Source organism: Ascaphus truei, chromosome 1, assembly GCF_040206685.1.
Source record: "Ascaphus truei isolate aAscTru1 chromosome 1, aAscTru1.hap1, whole genome shotgun sequence".
In the NCBI taxonomy this organism is placed as follows: domain Eukaryota; kingdom Metazoa; phylum Chordata; class Amphibia; order Anura; family Ascaphidae; genus Ascaphus; species Ascaphus truei.
Genome location: NC_134483.1, coordinates 62,924,752 through 62,949,586, shown reverse-complemented (window position 1 = coordinate 62,949,586; position 24,835 = coordinate 62,924,752). Strand labels below are relative to the sequence as shown.

Sequence of the window (24,835 nt, the reverse complement as noted above, 5' to 3'; positions counted from 1 at the left end):
TCCCAGCCATGGTTCATGCCTGGCTGACGGGCGGCTGATCTGTTAAATGATAATGATTAGGATTTAATAGGCTGCAATGCTTCGCGTGTCTACCAGATGGCATAAATTCATGAATTGTAATGCATTATATATATATATATACTGTGCAGTATTGCAGCCAGCGGGAATAAAATGCTTCAATCCCTGCCTGGAAAATAACGCAATGCACTCGGGCAGAAAACAGTCACAAACCTCAATACACCCGAGTATACCCGAATTCGTGGGACTAGCCGAGCTCGAATAAAGTGTGTCGCTAGTGTACATTGATGACCAGGGTGACCGCAATAGTGACAGAGGTCCCTGTCCTGCCAGTGCTGTTTCTCAGTGAAAGATAGTCGGTAGCTTCCCAGTTGCATAGGTTCAGCATCGTCTGAATGTAAAGGATCTATAGGAACAAGATTGTGGCTAGAGTGTCTGGTCGGAAGAGGCCGAGAGTAAGAGCGTTCAACCTTTCTCTCCTTTAGACGCTGGTCAACACGGATACATACCACACTGAGATCCTCTAATTTAGTAAGTCTTTCCTGAGCAGCCAGTTGATCCTTGAGGAGTTGCGCTAACCCCTGCAGAAGGCCGCAGACAATGCCTCATCATTCCAGGCTGTCTCTGCTGCGATGGTCCGGAGCTCAAGAGCGTACTTAGCTACTGGCCGGAGACCTTGAGAAATCTGAAAGAGAGAGGATGCTGCCATGATCTTGTGACCCGGGGTGTCAAAGACTTGCTTGAATTCTTTTATAAAGCGAGAGTAGTCTTTGTTCCCAAATGGAGGATGCCCAGGCCAGGGCATCACCGGTCTGCAGGGCGATGATATAAGCTACTTTCGACCTTGCAGAGGGTAAACGAGAAGGGGATAATTCGAATTGAATTCCACATTGGTTAAGAAAACCTCTGCATTCATAGGGGTCACTAGCATAGCGGTTAATAGTAGGGAGACGTGGTTCAGCAGACATGGTTAGTTCCGAAGAGGGTGAGAAAGTCACTGCCAGTCTCGTAGGTCTATTTTGCTGCTGCTGCAGAGAAAGTTTGCAAAATCCTGGTTTAGAGAGCTGACCTGCGCCTCTAACCAATAGAGATGGTCTAGAGGGCTTGCTCGGCCCATCTCAGTGGGGTCCACGTTCGTTAGGCTGAGCATACTGTAACGCACTCACCACAAACAAGGTGGGACCCCGGTACTGAGGTGGGAAAGTATGAAACTGCGCACCCACAGCAGTGGAGGCACGCCTGGAGGGTAGATAGTCAAGATCGCCAGGTCTGGGCTGGAGAGAGTGGGTTAGTCTTAATACTTGCCGAGGTCATAGGTAGGTGCCAGGAGAGTAGTCAGTGTCCGGAGTGCAGTGGTCTGGGGTTGGAGCCATTTGGAAGGTAGTTGGTTCGAAAGCCATGGTCAGGGATGGAGAATAGCAGATGGTCAGAGGCAAGCCGGGGTCGGTAATCCAGAGAGAGGTCCTAAAGTCAAGCCGGGTCGGTACACAGAAGAGATAAGCAGCAGAGGGTTAAAGCACAACAGGAACAAGGCAAGGCAGGGACGTGGAACACAAGACTACCATGAACTATGCTCAGCCAAAGAATGAAAGGAAAGGCTGAGCATATATAGGAGAGCTGGACGAATAGGACTGAGGGGAGGAGCGGAGGCACGGCCTCCGCAGAAGCAGGGATAGGCTGCAAGGTGCAGGAGACAGCTGGGAGAGAGATTAGTGTTGACGCGCAGCTAGGGAGCGGAGCGCGCCGCGTGGGGCATCCGTGCAGTACCAGCGGAGGGTTGGAGCCAAGCTCCGTGTGATCCTTGAAAGCCCTCCGTGGGCGCACGTGCTCTGTAAGGTGCGGGGGAGGCTGTACAGCAGGAGGCAAGGAGGAAGCGCGCCGCGAGGAAAGCGCTCTCTGACCACTTGCAGCGGGATGCTGTGCAGCAGGAGGTAAGGAGGGAACACTCCGCAGGGGACATGTTCCCTGATTCCTTACACTCTGTCTCTCTCTGATTGGAGCAAATGATGATTGCAGACTCTCAATGTAGATCCTAGAGACGAGGTAAATTCTTCTCCAGAACGTATCCATACAAAAGAGAGAGAGTCTTATAGAGTAGTATATTCTAAAGCTATATATTCATGAACATTGGCACATAAATTTAAATGCACTCACATTTTACACTTAAAATCAGTGAATGGTATGAAATCCCGATTTCCTTAACGTTCTCTATACAGGCCTGTGTATTGGGATCTCCTGTGTGCGTCACTTCCGGCATTGACGAATTTAAGGCGGACGTGCTATCAGGCTGTGACTCTGGCTGGCAGGATCTCTTGTAATCAGCAGTGGACTGGATTCAACGCGTTTCGGCGTGACCGACTTCCTCAGGATCCTGTTCTTTCAGTTCCATATTGTGGTTTATATAGGCACATTCATGATGATTTAATTGCGTGGTGCAAATCAATCATCTAATCTGAACTGTATATCACAAAACACATTAACCACACTTTCTACTTAATGATGTATTAAAGTGTAGATACCGCACTGGTTATTATACACAGTGTTAAAATTATCTCTTAGTCAATGTATGCTTATGGTGATATTTATTTATGAACACCACTCACAACACAGTGATGACCCAAAAATGTATATGGACAGACTGCATGATGTTCTAAGAGTAATCTCTATGATATACTATTTATAACATATTACTTACATACATTTTTAATAAAATGCATAAAACAAAATAAAAATATGATGCATCTATAAGTGAATGAATGAACCTAGGCAGAAGGCAGAAGAGAAAGAAACACATGGCACCTGTACTTTATTTACTAATGACATTGAACAGATACACATCCATCTGGTGAGATGGGTGGAGGATATGAGAGACTGAATAATAACATATGGAAATTAAACAGAAGCCCCGATATCAATGCCAACATTAAGTCCATAAGGGACCAATGTATTCATTTTGTGTATCCAATATGTTTCTCTTTGAGCTAATTGCCTAATCATGTCTCCCCCTCTCCAGTTGATGGGAACATGCTCAATGCCCTTGTAAATGAATGAAGTAGGATCCGAGTTGTGAAACAAATGATAATGTTTCGAGACATAATGTGTCAATACACCTTTCTTTATGTTTCCTAAATGTTCCAATATTCTTACCCATAAGGGTCTTGGTGTGTCCTACATATTTTTTTTTTTTTACTTTTGGGAAACAGTAATAAAAAGTATGAGAGATGTATGGGTGATGCATTGTGCAGTTGTTTACGTTGCAGTTTTTTTTTCCGTTAGGAAAATTATTTATGTATTGTATAATCTTGTTGTAAAGATTCACTGCATAATAAAAGAATTTTCAAAACAAAAAAAAAGCTGTCTGTGGGTGGGTTTCCTGGCTATGCATCTTAACCCTGGCTGTGCTCAAAAGCTGTGAAATTCAGCAAGCATAAGCTATAAGCTATAACCATGTTATATGGTTTTGAAGCTAAAGGTGGCACTGTGTGCTCATTTGCGTGTCACTTCCTAGAATCTCTTGCTGCAGTGGAAGCACTGTGTGCTGGGTGATAATGGTAAAAGGCAGGCCTGCAAACCTGTCTAAGACATGCAAATGAGCATAAAGTAATATTTCCATTTGCTACATGCTTTACTGTGGAGGGTTTTTGTCACTTTTTTTACCCACCATAACTTAACTAAGTATATACTGTGTATATATATATATATATATATATATATATATATATATATATATATATATATATATATATTTAAAACCAGAAACATAACATAAAACACAGACAAAGCTCAGTGCACATCCAGAAAAACTTATATATGGTACAGTGCCTAAATATACATGTATAAATAACTAATAAATAAAATGGTCATTTAGTTTAACATTTTGGCCAAATTGTTGTAAGCCCTTGAGCCAACTGCACGGCAGACCACGTTTCAAGGGTCCCTACACTAATATAGATTCTTAATAACCTGTGCTTTGCCAGGAAGAATGATTTATAATAAATCTGTCAATATTAGTTGCAAAAGTTCTAAGTCTGATTGAAGCTTTTATTAACCTGTACATTACCAGGAAAAGCACTCTGTAATAGATTTGTCACAATCACACTGTAAGCAGGCAAGTTCCCCTGAGAGTGGGAGATGCCATGGAGTGAGCTTTTAACCATTTAAATGTGGGAGGGAGTTAGCTTCAATTAGGTAGGAGGTTGCCACCCTCCAATCAGCTAAGACTAGCTGAACAAGAATTATAAAACATACAGAACATGCTCAGTAGCACTCCTCTGTGAAACTTATATGCTTATATATATGTTGTGGGTATTTTGGGGGTTCAATATGAGCTTGTAGGTGTTCTGTATATATATATATAAAGATAAAAGGAAAAAAAAAAAAAAAGCGCCAAATCCTAGTGCATTACTGTGCAAAAATCGATATATTTAATTCCCAAAAGTCTCAATAAAAATGAACTCACAAACATAAAACAATTAAAAGCATTGTATGAGATATACTCATGCTCCTAGGACCAGGAAACGCTGCTTTGCTGCTGTAATCCCTCCGTGACTCCTGGCTATTCACACACGAGCGCAGACCTTAATTGTATATATATATATATATATATATATATATATATATATATATATATATATATATATATATATATATATATATGCAAATATAGCTGTATGCTCATCTGCATGTCTTAGGCAGGTCTGCAACCCCGCCTTTCCCCATTATCACCCAGCATACAGCACTTCCACTGCAGCAAGGGATTCTGGGAAATGACATGCAAATGAGCACACAGTGTCACTTTTTGCCTCAATAACCATTTTTAACATGGTTCCCTATAGGCTTAAGCTTGCTGCATGGTCACAGCTTTGAGCACAGCCAGGGTTAAGGTGCATACCCAGAAAACCACCCACAGACAGCTGTTTCGACCTTGATGGGTCTCATCAGTGTGGGGTTGACCATGCAGCAAGCTTAAGCATATAGGGAACCATGTTAAAAATGGTTATTGAGGCAAAAAGTGACACTGTGTGCTCATTTGCATGTCATTTCCCAGAATCCCTTGCTGCAGTGGAAGTGCTGTATGCTGGGTGATAATGGGGAAAGGCGGGGTTGCAGACCTGCCTAAGACATGCAGATGAGCATACAGCTATATTTGCATATTTGCTTTCCTGTGGAGGGTTTTTGTCACTTTTTTTACTCACCATAACTTAACTCAGTATATATATATATATATATATATATATATATATATATATATATATATATATATATATGTAGCGCATGTTCCCCCACGCTTTGGGAGATATGGTGGCTACTGCGTGGCTACTGGGAGATGTGTTGCTGCACCTGCGGCTCACAGGAGGCCTGAGCTTCCGCTGCTTGGAGCCTGGGGTGTACTTGAGTAATCACTTGATAGCGCCTCCACCTGTACGGGATCCTACTATTTATTTATTTATTTTATACTATGTGGGATAACCCCGTTACAGGAACCCCATGCAATAAAACACACACTTGTACAGTACGTATAACAGTTTTACTGCAGGTAAAAGAATACTGAACATATATATGTACACAGTTCCACTCACCAGTTCAAGCACGACAGTGCCCTCCCCAACAACCCTCCAACTTGGTGTCCACACACTGGCGATATAGTCCTCCTTCCTTCCTCCACAGTCCTGAGGGGCCCCTGGGCACCCAACCACCCCGGTGTCCACAGAAGCAACTCCCACCCAAATGTGTGGACAGCGCTTCCCCACTAATGTGTGTATAGTTGTTGTACCTGCCGGGTGCTCCGACACCCGGTGAAGCCAACGGTAGATAGAGGCCTTCGGTCCCACACGGTCAGTGACAAGTCCGCCTCTACGTTGGGTGGTTTCTGGTGGGAGGGTTCCACCTTGGATAGTGTCTCTCAGTATGGTGGCCTGATCCCAGACTGCCGCAGCATCAGTCCGCAGCCGCGTCCTGACTTTATCCCTATCTGAAATGCTAAGCGGGCAATGTCCCTATCTAAGGGCAATGTCCCTAGTGCAGACACAATCTATGTGGTAGTCGGATCTTAGCTGGGGCCTAAGGGATATCTGGCCTAGTGCAGGGGTCACAGCCTCCCTGCACATGCACACCCTACCCCTTCCTCGTTCCAGCTCTGACTGGCGTGTTCCAAGCACGAAAATAGTATCTATATGTGTGCAGGGGGAAGGTGGTAGCCCCATTGGCTGTGCTGATTCACATGGTCTCTACCCCTGGGCATGTGGGAGGCTGTAGTCCCCACCGGTACCTTTCCTGGGATGGCCGTCTACTCTGCGCATGCGCGATCACTCTATACATGGCGGCGCCCTGCAAGGGGAGCCACCAGTGACTAAGTCGCCTCCGCACACTCCCAGTGGTAAGGGGGCCCAGGGGGGGACACGGCGATAGATAGATAGATTCTATACAGCAGGTAGTTTTCCTCATTATTGTTAGAAAGAAATCATACACATACATTTAAACTATTATATTAATAATCCACATAGAAAAGGGAATTACTGACCACTAATACCCTGACTGGGTTAAAGGCCCTCAGCTTTGCATTGGCCCTTGAACTCCTCCAGACATGGCTTGTAGTACAGGGTTGTAGTACTGCAATATACTTAATCAGGTAGATGAAGGGTTCGCAAACTTCCTGCGCTGCGCCCCCCGCCTGCTCTTCCCCTGTGTCACGCCTCCCCTGCAACGTCAAATGACGACTCAGGTCATGTGACGCCACGTGACCCACAGCGTCATTTGACGCCGCGTCTCCATGGCAACGACCGTCAAATGACACGCGGGGTCATGTGACGTCATGGCACATGGCCCTGCGGCGTCATTTTGACAGCGTGTTGTCATGGACATGAGGGACACGGACGCCGAGTAAGTGAGACGCACCCCCCCCTCAAAAAAAAGGTCTCGTGCCCCCAGTTTGCGCACCGCTGAGGTAGACAGTACAGGGTGAAGTTAGAAAAGTGCATGAAAATGTAATTAAAATCATTACATGAATGAGTTTCTGACCAACAGAGCAAAAACAGCCAGTCTCGCTTCTATTGGGGCAATCACATTTGCGAGTATTTCTGCCAGATTTTGCACTTTGGATTTAACAGAGGTACGAAAATATAGCTCTGTGTAACTGCGCTGTGTGCATCTATCAGGGCCACCCTGATGAAGTAGAAACAGCCATAAAACGTGTTGGAATAGATTGTGTGCTATTCTTTTACTTTTTAACCTGGACCCTTGTCAAAGTTCTGTGTTATTTTCACTCTCCCTATGTTCTTTGAGTCGTATTTAATTAGCTACAAGCATTTCAAAGCTGCGACACTGCTTGCTGCAAGAACTGCAGCTGTATACCAACTCAGGTGATTTGGCAATCATTCACCTGCAACTAGCTGACGGAGACATGTGAAGTGTGCCTCCATTGCACCCATGTACCAGCTGATGGAGGCTTGCAAATTTTTCCTCTTGCGACCTGGAGCGGATGCAGTCCCTACCTGAGCTGATTTGCCCTCACTGCGCTGTGTGCATATATCTGCTGTGGATCTGCTGTGGTGACCAGTAGTGTGTGCTACGCCGAGGAGAATTGCTCCTTTCCTCCTATTTCAAACGGGACCGTTTGTTTTGATGCAGATGGGAGCGGGTGCCTTCCCTACTGACATCATTCTGTGGACACTGCCAAAATCCTGGTTTCTCGGTTGAGACTAATACTTACCTTTTGATGCCAATATGAATCGGTAACACTGTATCACTGATGTTTATTTTGTGTTTATTCAACACTCGTATTATGTTGATTTTTATATTTCAATATGCTTTTTTACTAAAATATATTTTATGAAAATTTGCGCTGGTATTGTTTTTCCATAGTACTGCTTAGTAAATATAGTTAAATATCTTAATGAGATTACTTACATGTTGTGTCTCATTGGCAAAGCTTTTATTTTTCTTTCTGTCTGTCTTGAGATACAAAGAATGAATTGTCGATGTACAAAATGTGATTTACAGCATTCATACATTTCATGCATACTCAAATATGAGTATTTGACTGCACAAATATCAGCGTTTGATACTTTACATAGAGGGATATTCAGTAAACTGTGGTAGTGCTGATTGGGGTCTTATTGCACAGAAACTCCCATTGATTTAAGACTGTGCCCTGTTTGTTACTATAGCAGTGTAATTAATAACCCCCGTAAATCTCCATACATTTGTAACTGTGTTTCCCCCACCCTATGGGAGATTCTGTCATTACTGGTCGTGTTGTGCATGATGAAGAGTTGATCGTTGGGAAGCGCAAACATGTGGAAACAGAAAAAATATTCTGATTGTGCAATATTGTTAAATTAAAGTGAATACGTTTGTTCTAGAATCGATGTATAGAATACTCACAAATGTGAGATGGAATATGTACACATAATGGTATCTTTGGATGATGATCCGCCAGTTGCGGTGTAGATGGTAGATTCTTAATGAGGATATACACTCTGGTAACCTTAGTATTAGACAAAAGAGCCAAACATAGTGCAGACTGTATGCAAATTTTATATTTTATGCTCTCACGCTCTGGCTCTTCAGTATAGCTGGAGTGGTGGATGGATGGGGCAGCTAGGGGGAGCAGCTGGGACAGCTGGAGCATGGTCTGTGCCCTCCTCTGTGAGGAGGAGGAAGAGGGTCACATTCAGCTCTTCCTCAACCACAGGCTCGGGAGCCTCGGACACAGTCTGTGCTGCAGCAAACTTTGCCACTGCCGCCAAATACCATCTGTGTGATGGTCCTGAAAAATAAGTAACACATCACTAACTTTTCCAATGCGCATGCGCACTGTATTTTGTCACGCATCTCAGCGCTATAACAATCCCTGTTTATCCAGGATAACGTGACAATGTTTTTTTTGCTAACGGGCGTCATTTTTGCATCTCATTAGCTTTGAGAATACGCGTTATTAAAGAATAAAATAACGTCTGTTCCGAATTTTTGCAACGTCACATCATTAGCGCAAAAACATCAGAGTTCTGTGGATCTACCCCGTGATGCCCATTCCTGTTGTGGATCCAGCTTAATGTTCATACTCCTACAGTAATGATGACGTTACAAGTTCTGCTTCAGGTTGTTTGCCATCAGGATGCAGTGTACAGTACTAAGAGCCTAGAAATAGCAGCAGAGGAGAGTCATATAGTAAAATAATAATAATGAGAACATTGATATACCACATAGATATCAAATCACTTTGTAATTAGGAAACTTCCAAAATAGATTACAGCAAATACAAATATCACTTTTGAGCACAATCACATCTCAGACAGGTCTGCCACCCGGCTATTCACCATTATCTCTTAGCACACAGGGCTTCCACTGCAGCCAGGGATTCTGGGAAATGACATGCAAACCAGCACACCATATATGACAGATCATTTCATGGATTCCATTACCAGGTTTTTCTTGCGGCATTACAGAATTGATGCTCTTTTTATGACAAACAGCAGATGCTTTTTACAGGATAAAGTGGAATGTGTGGGATGGAGTTGGATACTGGGCTTTCAAGTACTGTATAACACAAAACCACTATAATACACTGAGACAGATTTTGAAGTCTGCCAAACAAATAAACCTAATACTAGGCAGAAAAGCTCCCACAAACTACAAGGGCTTCAAGGGTTTGCTCAGGGTATCAAAAAGGAATTTATTTATACACAAATACATAATAATAATAATAATAAAACCAATTTAAAAATATTTAGAAGTCTGTAATATTAAAATGTTGTTAATCACTTCTTGTATGTGGCTACAAAGTATGCATTACAGATCCTAATTGAAATAATTTTAATTAACATGAAAAACAAATCCCTTTATATCTTGATTGTACAAGAAATATATCAGTTGAAATTGTTTCAACATCCAGCACCCAATTTAATTCATATATTTAATATATTACAGTGGGGTTCTGTTTTGAGTGGCTTATTATATGATTACCAAAACATTGAACATAACCAGTAAGAAAGTCTCCAGGTTTACAGAGAAATACCAAAATTACAAACTCCAAATACTTTTTAACAATAACATAATGCATTAAGTGATGGTATCTTTCCATTTGTACAGGTATATTTCCTATATCCTATGGTACTGTACGTGTTTTCTACTTTGCTTTCTCGTTTTAGTTCCTGCTGTTAAGAGTGGAGACAAGCCCCTTGTTAGTTATAACAGCGACTCCATTGTCATGAAATGCGATAGCTCCAAGTATAATCCCATAGAATGGATTTGGTATAAAACAAATGGAAGTGACCAGGTAACAAGTGTGGGGGGTTTATTTTATTTTTTTAAGACATGGTTTTATTTAACAGGTGTGCACAGGTGTGCACAGGTTTTACTCGCAATGCCCTCATTAACTAATGAGAAACAGACATTTACGATGCTTTTAACTTGAAGAGTAGTCTTCCATTTTAACGAGTAAATTAACTTGCATTTTATATAATTAACCTTTATCTTAGTTTCTTCTCGGTGAATTGACCTGCATAAACTACTGTAGTCTTGAAATTATGACAACCCCAGAGCTATAAACTTTAGTTTACAGGCATAACAGGGCCTCTACTAATTTGTATGCAGGTTGACTTAGTTTTGTGCTAAAACTTATTTTGCCCTTGTATACAGCATAACCCATGCTTGTTTTGACAATTACTATTTTTGCATTTTCCCTGCTAAAAGATAAGATAGCAGTCTAAAACTTCTAAGTCAAGTTATTAACTAGCTACTGTAGTAGACCTTAGTGCAGGAGTGGCCAACTCCAGTTCTCTAGGGTCACCAACAGATCAGGTTTTCAGAATATCCCTGCATCAGCAAAGGTGGCTCAGTCAACGACTGAGCCACTGATTGAGCCGCCTGTGCTGAAACAGGGATATCCTTAAAACTTGACCTGTTGTCGGCACTTGAGGACTGGATTTGGGCACCCCTGCTTTAGTGCTATCAACATCTTGTAATTTTGCTCTTGTTATTATTTAAGACTCCTATGGAGTCATTCAGACATTTGTGTTAGCTATTCTAAACAGTTTCAGGCCATTTTGTTTAGTAGGTCTAACAAACAATGTTCAGTACATATACCCTAGTTTCTTATACTTCAGGATTAGATACAAGCTAGTCTTTACATATATCCCTTTTGGTTTTTATATTACAATATTTAGCATCTGTCTTTTTCTATCACTTTACTTTAAATGATCTCCCTGTTGCCTCACAGGTACTTCTAAATTACTCTTTGGTACCACCTAAATATGAAGTTATCCAAAAACAAGCCAATGAAACAAAGCTGCACATATCAGACCTATCTGAAAATGACAGCGGGATTTACTTGTGCACGGCGATTTTTAAAATAGGAGAACGTGAAGGACGAGTTCAACTTAATGTTCTCAGTTACATGGTGCCACTTAAGGTTTTCTTTGCAATAGCTGCGGAGGTTGTTATCCTGGTAGCTGTTATTCTTATCTATGAGATGCAAACTAAAAAGAAACAAACTGACTCAGGTAAGATATTTGTATAACTATCATTTATAGAAAGTATATAGATTAAACAGCACTTTAATAGTGTAATGAAGATAAATGACTGTGGTGCAAACCGGCAGAGTTCCTAGTGCTGCTGCCAAAGACATTTCTGGATTTGGGTGCACGCAATACTCCTGAACGTGACAGACTTTGTTACACCATTATTGGCTTTTGCAGATCACAGCAGCTTATACTTTGAGCTTTGGCTCTTCTGCGCTGACGCTGAGGCTCGTCTACCCGGTCAGGAGCGATCCCATGGACTGGCAGGCTAGCCAGCGTGCGCGATCGGGAGGCGGGGGGAGGCGGGGCAGTGACGTCGCTGGGCCAATAGCCCATGACGCACCGATGTCAACATCATGGCGCAGACGTCATGGCGTCGTGACGTTGACGCTGCTTTGCTGTGATTGGAGGTTTTCAGCCGACAGCGCGCTGAGAAACAGGCTCTGCTGTCTGCTGAAAATCCCAACACCTCAGCACGCCTGCGGACGCTCGTGTGAGCCCCCTCTAAAGACATCCTCATTGAGGATTCAGGGGCTCAGTGCAAAGCGTCCGGCGGCTCAGCGTGTCTTCCCTTGCTATGGACGCAGCCTAATACAGGAGTTTCTAAGCACTAGCTGTGTTTTTCTTCTCAGCTCTACAGTTTCTAAGCACTATCTGTGTTTTTCTTATCAGCTCTGCTGCTAGTCATTAGGCCTGGTATTGCATTATTATCCTTTCTGCCATAGGTACATCTTTTGACTTACCTTATAGCCATTTGCCCCATTGGCCTTTACTCAAATTAGCACTGTTGCTAGTCATTAGCTTGGATATTGCATTGTTATCCTTTGGCCATATGTATACTCATTTCAACCTCTTTGCCATTGCATGTTTTACTTGTTGAGGGATACGGTCCTTATAAGACATAGGAGAAGTACCCTTTATCACTGTAATCTTGGGGAATGGGCCAGAAGAAGGGGCATTATGCCCCGAATTGGTGCCCCCCTTATCTTTGTCTTGTTCCTCCTTTCTTTTCCCTTGTCTTTTCCTCTTCCATTTCCTTCCCTTTATTACCATTTGTTTTCCAATTCCACTTTGTGCACATCAATTGTATATTTGTACTATATCTGTATACTGTATATCTGTAAACTGACTTTTTGCTATTTACACTTCTCTGAGTAACATAAAATTAGACGCTACATGCCCTGGTATTTTGTGGCTATACTCTAGTAAAATTGCTTTTTGACATTTCAGCTTTCTTTGATTATTTTGTTTTAGTGCTGGGTACCCTCCCTTTGTGTTATATATTATTTATAGAACTTTTGAGTGTGCAGTCTGTTTGTGTAAATTGCAGATGCAGATGTTTGTTTTGTAACGAGGGAGAGGGAGCTGAATCCTCCCTCCAAATAGCACAGGGAGAGAAACCTGTGCTAAAAAAGGAGCATACCTGAGGGATATGCTAAGTGAATATGCAAAGTATGTTTAAACGAGTCACATCCTACACTTCCTAAAAGGATTTCCATAGGAACGATATTGTGTTGACAAATCCACGTTAACTTGTGAGGCATGGGGTACTGGGCCTATTCTGGGCAGCAGCTTTAGCAGTGTGTGCTAAATCAGGTGATGGGTAGCACTGATGTCACAGCATACTCCTCCACGAAAGGAAAACGAATCTGCCTTTTTGAGACTGGTTTGCAGAAATCTGCGGCTGAAAGGAACTTACCAATCCATGGCGGATTTGAATTTTGGCAAAAATGTGCCTATCTCTTGTTCAGGGGTGGGCAACCTATTTTTCAATGTAGCCACAAGTGTGGCGAATTAGAAGTGAAAATAGCCACACCATGTAAAAATGTAGGTATTATGTTGCGCATGCGAAAATTTTAAACACACGGTTTGAAAAAGTTTATAAATTCTCAGACCATAACCCCCCTCAAGCTCCCTCACCCCCCTCCTCCTCTCACGCCCTCAAGCTCCCTCACCCCCTCCTCCTCTCACGCCCTCATGCCACCACACTATCTTCCTCCTCATCTCATTTCCCCCATCATCATCTCATGTAAACCCCCACATCTCCCACAGCACCCTTCATCATCTCCCCCAGCACCCTTCATCATCTGCCCCAGCACCCTTCATCATCTCCCCCAGCACCCTTCATCATCTGCCCCAGCACCCTTCATCATCTGCCCCAGCACCCTTCATCATCTCCCCCAGCACCCTTCATCATCTGCCACAGCACCCTTCATCATCTGCCCCAGCAGGCAGCAGCAGCCCTCTACCGCCCGTCCCAGGCATCAGCCCCCACCCATCCCCTGTATCAAGTATCAGCCCCCGTCCCCCGTATCAGGCATCAGCCCCCATCTCCCTCATCAGGCATCAGCTCCCCTTCCCTGTATCAGGCATCAGCCCCCGTCCCCCTCATCAGGCATCAGCTCCCCTCCCCTGTATCAGGCATCAGCCCCTGTCCCCCATCCCAGGCATCAGCCCCCCCTCCCCCCGTCCCAGGCATCAGCCCCTCTACCCCCCATCCCAGGCATCAGCCCCCTTCCCCCCCATCCCAGGCATCAGCCCCCGTTGCCCCCATATCAGGCATCAGCCCCCGTCGCCCCCGTCGCCCCCGTATCAGGCATCAGCCCCTGTCCTCTGCATCAGGCATCAGCCCCGTCTCCTAACCAGATCGCGGCGGCTGAGAAAGAAAGGGAAGGAAGCGGTGGTGGCGGGCCTGGCCAGGGGAGGGAGGGGATGGGGAGGAGCGTGTCAGCGCATCAACTTCTGGTGCTGGAGGGGAGGAAGCGCGTCACACCACTGAAGGGGAGCGTGCCACACAGCCGAAGCGCGCTCCATCCCTACCAAGTAAGGCAGGCCTGCACAACTCGTAAAGCGAGACGGGCCAAACTGCTCCAAGGAAAAAAAATTTGGGCCACGCGGGAAAAATCATCATCATCATCATCATCTCTCCTCCAGCACCTCTCATCATCATCATCATCATCATCATCCTCATATATCTCCCCCAGTACCCTCACTATCAACCTTTCCGATACTCAGCCACCTATATCTCATATCCCCATCTCTCCCCCTCACCCACACACACAATACTCCCTCTCCACATCAAACACACAATACCCCCCTGCACACCACAGACATCCCACCCCCCCTGCACCTCACATCCTTCTCCCCCCGTGCACCTCACATCACTCTCCCCCCGTGCACCTCACATCACTCTCCCCCCGTGCACCTCACATCACTCTCCCCCCTGCACCTCACATCACTCTCCCCCCCTGCACCTCACATAATTTCCCCCCCCTGCACCTCACATCATTCTCCCCCCCTGCACCTCACATCACTCTCCCCCCCCTGCACCTCACATCATTCTCCCCCCCTGCACCTCACATCACTCTCCCCCCCTGCACCTCACATCATTCTCCCTCCCTGCACCTCACATCACTCTCCCTCCCTGCACCTCACATCATTCTCCCCCCCTGCACCTCACATCACTCTCCATCCTTGCACCCCACATCACTCACCCCCCCTGCACCTCACATCATTCTCCCCCCTGCACCTCACATCATTCTCCACCCTGCACCTCACATAATTCTCCCCCCTGCACCTCACATCATTCTCCCCCCTGCACCTCACATCATTCTCCCTCCCTGCACCTCACATCACTCTCCCTCCCTGCACCTCACATCACCCCCACACCTCACATCACCCCACACCTCCAATCACCCCCTACCTCCAATCACCCCCCTCTGCACCTCCAATGACACCCCCCCTGCACCTCCAATGACACCCCCCCTGCACCTCCAATGACACCCCCCCCTGCACCTCCAATGACACCCCCTCCCTCTCTACCTCGGTTTGCTCGGAGGAGTCGCCAGTGAAGGCAGGACTGCACGCGCACACTCTAGCAGGCACGGAAATGCCTCAATGCTAGAGCGCGCTGCTGCCTGCAGTTCTCTGAGCGAGCTGATTGGCGAGGGGGGAGAGCGGGCTGATCGGGGAGGGGGAGAGCGGGCTGATCGGGGAGGGGGGAGAGCGGGCTGATCGGGGAGGGGGGAGAGCGGGCTGATCGGGGAGGGGGGAGAGCGGGCTGATCGGGAAGGGAGGAGAGCGGGATGATCGGGGAGGGGGGGGAGCGGGCTGATCGGGGAGGGGGTAGAGCGGCCTGATCGGGATGGGGGGAGTGCGGGCTGATCGGGGAGGGGGGAGAGCGGGCTGATCGGGAAGGGGGAGAGTGGGCAGATCGGGGAGGGCGGCCCTTATATTATGGTTACTCAATTCGCCATACTTTGACTCCCAATACACCACAAGTGGCGAATGGCGAAAGGGTTGCCCACCCTGGCTCTAGTTGGTACATGCCAACATATTTAGTATCATGCTCACATATGTGGACTTTTAGAGATGTACAGTATTATATGTCCCATGCATGTACAAAAGCTGTTCTTGTTGTAGATTAGATCAGAATTTAAAGAGGATCACCATGTCCTACTCTACAGTACATGGAATAGAGATTAAATCAGTATTCTATTAAACTAGTATTAAAGCCGAAACGTTAAGGTGATCATCATCTAGTCTTATACTGTAATGCCTCTATATACTTCTTCTAAGAGTCATATAACAGCTGGCTGATCTTGTTCCTGGCAATCAAGATAATGTGCTCACCCTGAAGGATGTTAATGGGTATTAAAATAAGTATGGGATACTTGGACAAGTTGGAAGTAAACCCTGTAATAACGCTTTTAAATAGGCTATGTATAGCATTTTCTACTGCTAGACACAACCACAGGGATACATGTACGTCTCTGTTACTAGTACTAGGGATGATCAAATTTGTTTTTTACCCCAAATCTTAGAAGACTTTTTTGTTGTTGCTGTTTCTGAGGTAAAAAGTTGCGGAAGACAATATCTTGTATTAGTAGATTAACAATTTAAAAAAGTCCCATCTTCACTTCTCTAACCAGTGGTTTACATGCGATGGTGCTAGGAGTATGGAGTAATGCAACTGATTTATTTTCACAACCAGAATACCACTACTATTTTATTTACATGTAGCGCTGCTTCCTCCCCCCCCCCTCCTCCTCCCCCTCCCCCTCCCCCTCCAGGAGATCTTGCCTAGGCTACAGGTCCGTGTTGTGCTGGTTACCTGTGAGGGTCCAGAAGAGATGAGCTTCCGCGATGTTATGGGGAACAGGACAGGCTTTTGTGATCCTCAGGTTCTCTTCATCGGTGTCAGCGCCTAAAGTCACAATAGGCTCTAGCAGAGCTGAAGGCAGTCCCTACCATGACAGTCTTTTCTCCTATAACTCTGCCCAATAGACTGCGACTTAAGCAGATGTATATAAAAAGGGTCTTTATTGGTGCAGCCACTGCTGGTGGTATCACAGCGATTGCATCATAGTGGAGAATGGGTCCCAGACCCCGGATAGTGCTGGCCGACAGGTAATATTGAGGCCTTGTCTGCACCATGATTGGCTGTACACAGATTCCTGTTCACCTTCACCCCATTTCACTCAGAGAGGCCGCATGAGGACGGGTAAACACACAGGATAACCTGCCACTGTCTGTAGCTTTCAGAACTAACGTGACAGGAAGGCAGAAAGATAGCCTGGACCAGCCATGGCTATATACAATACAAACATCGATTTTATTTTGAAATAGAAAATGGGATTTCCTTTAGAAAACCTCTCTCCTTACAATTTGTACAGACTAGCTCTCTATTAAAGCTTACCTTTCGAATAATGTTTGTATATGTAAAACTTACTTTTCTAACAATGTTTTTACATGTAAGGCTCATTTGCATTTTGAATTAAATAACATCCCCAGTAACATTCTGCAATAGCTATCTACATAAATGTCTGTATTTGTTTCTTTTTCAGATGATAAAAAGGACATTGAACAAACTGAGAATCTGTAAGTGTTCATTTTAAATCTGGCACTCTAAATTAATACTTTCTTTTTTTTTTCAGTTTGATTTACCTTTGGTCTTGTTTAATTTCAGAAAGTCTGAAGCCAGTGACAGTCAGGAAAATAACACCACAAGGCAACGTAAGGTTTAAGAGCTAACAAAGTGAAAAAGGTAATGTGACCGTGTTCCATTTCACACAGAAATCATAAAATGACTCAGTCCTGCATCTTTAACTATGCAGACACAAACATTCAATATGAATGACAATAATGTGCTGTGTTTTTATATATTATTGCATATTGCAATAACACATTTTTTTTACATTTACTGTAGTATACAGACGATTAACTGACACAATGCAGATATGTGTACAGGTGGTCCTCGCTATATCCAACGGTCCGTTAGCCATCAAAACGACTTATCTGACGCTGCATAATGCAGTCCGCTGGACGCATTATCTGACGTCGGAACGGCTTATCTGACGTTCGCCGGCACAGATTAACATGGACCCGCAATACAACGGTCCGTTATCCGACGGCGGTTTGCGGGACAGATTCCAGCGGATAAGGGAGGAATGCCTGCATTTTCCTTTGTACAAGGGCTTTTCTTTTCAATAATTACTATTGTGACAAATAGGCAGAATTACTAAATGGATCATACCTCCCCTTCTGGCTCTGTGAGGCCAACTTTGGCTAGAACCCTATTTGTTAAAGGTCCATAAAACATAACAGTAGTATCATGGTTCCATAAGAGGCGCTGAAGGAGACATCTTGGCCCATATTTATTAAGTGATGCTATTCCATAATGCACCATCTGGTGTCAGGAGACACCTTACATTCGGTGGACTAGCACTGCTTAGTAAATATGGCCCCTTTGGCTAATGGTTACACAGTATGCACATGATAATAAGATCATTAGTGAAGTCTTTAAATTCCAGACATATTTACTAAATTCCAGCCCACAATCTTTGCTATCATAACTCTAATAGGATCACTGCGTACAATTGTGCAGACAGAGAAAGACAGGCAACTACACATGTTGCATCCCCTGACACCCTTCCTCCTCTCTCCATTTCTCCTGTGCCCTTTGGAATGCTCGCTCCCTCTCTAACATGTTTCTCTCTGTGCATGACTTATTTTTCTCTCACTCTCTGCTCCTCTTTGCTATAACCGAGACCTGGCTCACTCAGTCTGACTCTGCTCTGGAAGCTGCTAGACTCCACATCCTGATGGCAGTGGTGGAGGCGTGGGGCTCTTCCTCTCCTCTCTCGCCCATTACCATTCCATCCCTATTCCTCCCTCTCTTGTTTTTCCCTCCTTTGAGGCTCACAATGTCCAGAACTTCTCTCCTCTCCCTGACCATGTAGCGGTCATCTATCGCCCACCTACCTCTACTCATTCCCCTTCTACCTTTCTCTCACACTTTGAATCCTGGCTCTCTTTATTTCTCTCCTCAGGCTCCCCTGTTCTTCTCCTTGGGGACTTCAATTGCCACATTGATGACCCCTCTCTCCCTTGGGCTTCCTGTTTTCTCTCTCTAACCTCTTCTTTTGGCCTTCAACAGTGGACTACAGTCAGCACCCACAAGGATGGCCACTACATAGACCTGGTTTTCACTAAAAACTTTTCTCTCTCTGATTTCTCCATTTCCCCCTTTACTCTCTCTGACCATCACCTCATCTCATTTTCTCTCTCTCTCGCTTCACCCCTTCTCCATCTACCCCTCGTTTCTGCAGAAACCTGCACTCTATTAACCTACTAGCTTTTGATTCCACTTTACGCTCCTCCCTCTCCTCTCTCAGTTCTGCTACAGACCCTGACAACCTGGTCAGGAACTACAACTCTGCCTTATCCTCCTCTCTTGATCTACATGCCCTGCTTTCTCTCTGCTGTCCTCGCCCTTCTAACCCCAGACTCTGGCTAAATTCCCAGACGTGCATGCTGCGTTCCTCCACTTGTTCCCCTCTCACACTCTTGCAGACTTCCTTCACTACAAATGTATGCTATCCTGTTTTAACTCTGCCCTCTCTCAGGCTAAACAAACCTACTTTTTTTCACTAATCAACATGCACAAGTCTAACCCACGCCAACTCTTCTCTGTCTTTGACTTTCTACTCATACCATCCTCAGCTGCCTCTTCTTCTTCCTCCATCTCACCTCAGGACTTTGCTGACTATTTTAAGGAAAAGGTGGAATCCATACATCGGAACATCCCCTCTGTTTCCTTCTCCCATCCAACACCGCTTCCTAACTCTCCTCCTGCCTTCCAGGACTCTTTTTCCGCTGTCTCAGAGGAGGATGTGTCACTGTTGCCCTCTTGACCCCATTCCCTCCCATCTCCTAAAACCTCTTGCTCCTACTATATTCCCTATGCTCACACACATTTTAACTCCTCCCTCTACTCTGGTACATTTCCCTCATCCTTCAAATGTGCAGCAGTTATACCATTACTCAAAAACAGCAAGCTTGACCCTACCTGTCTTTCTAACTATCGACCTGTCTCCCTCCTGCCTTTTGCCTCTAAACTCCTTGATCGTCTTGTTTTCTCTTGCTTGCTCCATTTTCTCAACACCTATTTTCTCCTAGACCCTCTACAATCTGGCTTCCACACTGCTCACTCCACTGAAATAGCTCTCACTAAAATAACTAATGACCACCATGCTGCCAAAGACAGAGGTCATTACACTCTGCTCATATTACTCAACCTCTTTGCAGCATTTGATACCGTGGACCACCCTCTTCTCCTTCACATTCTTCATACTCTTGGTATTCGTAACAAAACTCTCTCCTGGATCTCCTCTTACCTCTCCCATCGTATTTAAAGTGTCTCTTCTGCTAACACCTCCTCCTCTTCCTCGGTCGATCTCTCTATCCTAAAAGCTGCCAGAATCACTCTACTCTTTCCTAAATCTGTCTCAGCGTCTCCCCTGCTGAAATCACTCTCCTGGCTTCCTATCAAATCCCGCATCTCGCACTCAATTCCCCTCCTCACTTTTAAAGCTTTACACTCTTCTGCCCCCCCTTACATCTCAACACTAATTTCTCGCTACAGTATGCACCATCCAGACTCTTGCGTTCTGCTCAAGGATGTCTTCTCTCTTCCCCCCTTTTTATCTAAAGCCTTCTCCCATCTTAAACCTTTCTCACTGACTGCCCCACACCTCTGGAATGCCCTTTCCCTCTATATCCGACTAGCACGCTCTCTATCCACCTTTACGACCCACCTTAAGACACACTTGCTTAAAGAAGCATATGAGTAGCACTGTGGCTAATACTATACACATGATACATAAAGCTTGGCCACCTGCAGACGCACTTACCAAAATGCCCTCCTACTGTCTCTGTACGTTCTTCCTACCTACCAATTAGATTGTAAGCTCTTCGGAGTAGGGACTCCTCTAACCTAAATGTTACTTTTATGTCTGAAGCACTTATTCCCATGATCTGTTGTTTGTATTATTTGTCATTTATATGATTGTCACGTGTATTACTACTGTAAAGTGCTATATACATTAATGGCACTTTATAGATACATACATACATACATACAAGTAGGAGATTTTCAGAAGGCATCACGCAGAAGATGTCATACGTCAAAGATGTTTGAAGATGCCACAGCCCGTCTTTCGGAAGCTTGAACTAATTTCCATAATACATTGTTTGGTTCACTAAAAAACCTAGTAAATACAGCAGCATAGCATGTAATACCATACAAGTTGGCCATACTGCACCATATGACACCTTCCGGACCAATTCTTGGTAAATATGCCCTTAAAGCCCTAGTACAGAACTTATATTATGAACAGATATTTATTTCACATAGACTTACCAAACTGTTATTTGATACATGAATTAGGAATGTTTCAGAGGGATTTAACTTTACACGTTGAAACAAATAACAGTACAGTTTTTTTTAACCTTTTTCTTGAATTGTAAATAACATTATTAAACAAGTTGAAAATTATTGTTTTGCAGGAAAAACATGGCCGAAGTTCAGCGTTCTACTGTATGTTATGCATTGTATATTACCTGCAAAATTATCCTCTTCGCAAAGGATGTTCACTCCTCTGATCCTCCTTACAACCTATATTTAATAGCTGTTCTATGTTATAAGACATCTCCTAGCACTGCAACTCACAATACAGCCCATCCAAGTGAAAGGGTTGTATGCTGTTTTCTGGCACCGGAAAGGTATTAAGGGGGCATACTGTAGTACCGTTTAATAAAGATGGGCCTACATCTCTTTACCTCTTGTGCTCTTGTCAATGCTGTTCTCTCTGTCCATCACATCTATACTTCTCTGGCCCACCTGAAATCCTTTTATCTCACACCCTTTGAAACAGCGTTCACCATATTCCTTTCTCTCTACTGCCAAGACCAGTCTATGGAAACATTTCTACAGTATACAGTATCTTTATAATACTGTATGAACACATTACGCAGTGCATACACACACACACATACACACCATCTTGATCATGTCCTATAAACTACGCTCTTGTTTTTACGCCTGTCTATTTTCTCAACATGCCTCTCAGGTTGGAAACGTTTTGGGCATATACTTATTTATGCATATTTTTGTATTTACAGATGTTTTCCAGTTTGTTTTATTTTTTCCTGTATTATGTGTCCTATAATATCTGTCTAAAACACGAGTACATAGTTGGCGCTATATAAATAAATATACAAAATAAGACACTTATTGACCTATAATATTTGCCATGAAGGTGAAATATTTAGAATGTTGGTGGAAATGAATTATAAAAATAATAACTTTATTTCTGTGTTCTTAGGATGTTATCTTGTCTAGGATATGTGTATAATTTTGGATATAAAATATACTATTGTATTACTCTGATGAAAATGTAATTGTCCTAAGACAAGATGATAAAAAAGGCAATTCAAATTGCTGCAGTCAGGTGGTTTTGTGGATCATCCACTGTACTGTACAGAAATTATATTTAGTGTGTCCTTTCCCCCGCTGCTGAGCAAGAACAGTTCTGTATGATACAGTATGCATAAAGCAATGAAATCAGTGTGTAAATGTTGGAGCTTAGAATAGTGTCTCCAAAGTTCAAATTCAGCTCAAACAGTGTTATGTTTTTTTGCATGTTCAAACTTACGCAGAACTACTGAAAAAAAAAGACACCAAACATTGTTTTAAAGTTTGAAAAATACTCTCCTTTTTCCTCCCTCCTCTCCTCTCTTCTACTCTCTTCTCCTCTCTTCTCTTCTCTCCTCTCCTCTCTCTCCTTTAACTCATTTAGGGTCATGTTAAATAGCCTAGGGTAATGAATCTGGGCCTTTAATAGATAAGCAATAAAAAAGCAATACTGTTACTGAGGAGTCAGGTTTCAGCTTGCACTGTCACCGATGCGCTTTCTCACCAGCTGATTTAGGGAGGATTTGTTCCTATATAGTACATCTAGTTTGGCATAGGTTTTGGATGTCAGGGTACCAATGGGCAACCGAAATGTTTAATGGGAGTCAAACCATATGCCCAAATATTTGAAATTAGTAACAGGGGCTTGGATAGTATTAGAGTTGGTTGCGATCTGTAGCTCCTTCATTGGAAGCTTTAGAAATTTAGCCTTGGTCCCAAATACCATTGTTACAGTCTTGTCAGTGTTTAGAAACAGTTTGTTTTGGGAAATCCAATTTTCAAGTCTCATAAAGTCAGATTGAAGTATGTGTCCAAGGCCAGAGAGGTTAGGGCTGTGTGCATATAAGATTCTGTCAACTACATACATGTATATTGAGGCTCCCTTGCAAGCTGTTGGAAGATCATGAATGAACACTGAGAAAAGTAGGGGCCCCAGAGCAGAGCCTTGCGGGACACCACAGGTGACATCCAAGGGATTGGAGTTAGTGCCTGAGATAGACACGTTGTGATCTACTGATAGGTAGGAATTAAACCAGTTTAAAGCCTGCTTCCCTACTCCAGAGAACTTGAGTTTGTTTAGCAAGATAACAAGATCAACAGTATCAAAAGCCTTTGCAAAATCTAGGAATATTGTACCAGTGAGTTGTCCCAGTTCCATTCAACACTTGATCTCATTGCAAACTTTTAGGAGGGTAGTTACCTTGCTAATGGCGTTAACAAAGAAAGCTTAGCAAGTACTTTTAGGTAAAAACTAATAGAACTCAATTTACTAAACTTTCATTAACATTTTAGCGGATCCTCAGTGCCAGCACTGATTGACTCTGACGGTGTGCCTACAAAATGCAGGAAGCACTGCCTACCTTGATAACTCACGTCAGCCTAGTGCAGCAGGAACAGGAAGAATTTGCATCTATTTTAAAATAGCCACGTCTGTTTCCAAGATTCCTAACCTCCTCCCGCTGAGTTTCTTCAACATAAGCTGAAGCAGGTTCATTTAGAATTGGTCTTGAGTATGTAGCCGGGCTCCCCTCGCCCGCGTTTGTAGTTTTCGGGTGGGAGGGTTGCAGCAGGGCAGGGAACGCTCCAGTATATCGGAGGTTCCGCGTTAGGGCGCCGCCATGTTGGGAGTTGGCGCAGGCACAGTAGTTGTGGAGCAGGAGGTCGCGCATGCGCGGGCAGAGCAGCCAAAGCCCGCGAAGGAGGAGTAGCTCCCATAGGGGGGAGCATAGGGAACTACGAGTCCCAGCAGCCCCGTGGGACCAGGTGACGCCAGGGGACCAATCGGGTGGTTGGGAGGAAGGAAGGAAGGAGGATATAGGGGTCGGAGGGCGCGCACGTTGCTCAGAGCTAGCGGGAGGAGGAAGGAGACTGAGCTCCAGGTGTAGGGACTCATTCAGCCCCTACCTAGGCCTTATACCCCAGGCCAAGTTAGGCCCTGAGTCACTGTAGTGCGAAGCAGAGATAGGGACTGGCCCTAGACAGGTTCCGGTTCCCTTATTGTGCTGTTCAGTGATTACTTAAAGAGACAATGTGTATCTAGCAGGAGGATTGGGCTCAGACCCTGCTACCGTGCTGCCGCACGTCTGGGTGGGATCGCCCCGGACGTCTACTGCCGACGTCACCTCGGCCCCACTGATCCTTTGTGAAGACCCTTGCAGGCCCGGGTACTGGAGTGCCCGGCAGGTAAACCACAAGTGCACCAACGATATCACCTCTTATTCAGGACACAGTGGCTGCGCAGTCACACATATAGGCTCAGTATCTCACTTGAGGGTGGGGCAATATATATTGGACTGAGGGGAAATTGGAAACAGAGTGGGATCACCCGGTGAAGGAGGGAAGTTAACGTCCTGTGAGACGCCGTAGATAGTGCCCCTCTAGGGAGGGACACCTGTTCATACGTGAGAGACACGCAAACCCGTTCATGCTAGTAAAGTTATTTGGTTGGTTATACTGCTGTGTGTGTTGATGTACATAAGTGTCCTGCGAAGAACCACTCCCCCTCTGGCGGGAGCTGTCGCAGGTGGAGGCGCTGCACCAA

General features: G+C 44.5%; 1 protein-coding gene across 1 annotated transcript in view; it reads left to right on the top strand.

The window, feature by feature from the left end:
- The window catches only part of EMB (embigin), a 65,172-nt gene extending 43,097 nt beyond the window's left edge, over positions 1 to 22,075 (top strand). The window contains exons 5-9 of the mRNA XM_075575919.1: positions 10,167 to 10,294; positions 11,237 to 11,519; positions 17,384 to 17,417; positions 17,506 to 17,583; positions 21,387 to 22,075. Of these exons, the coding sequence (XP_075432034.1) occupies positions 10,167 to 10,294; positions 11,237 to 11,519; positions 17,384 to 17,417; positions 17,506 to 17,563 (503 nt within the window). The 3' untranslated portion in view covers positions 17,564 to 17,583; positions 21,387 to 22,075. The remainder of the gene's footprint in view (positions 1 to 10,166; positions 10,295 to 11,236; positions 11,520 to 17,383; positions 17,418 to 17,505; positions 17,584 to 21,386) is intronic.
- Positions 22,076 to 24,835: the final 2,760 nt, after the last annotated feature.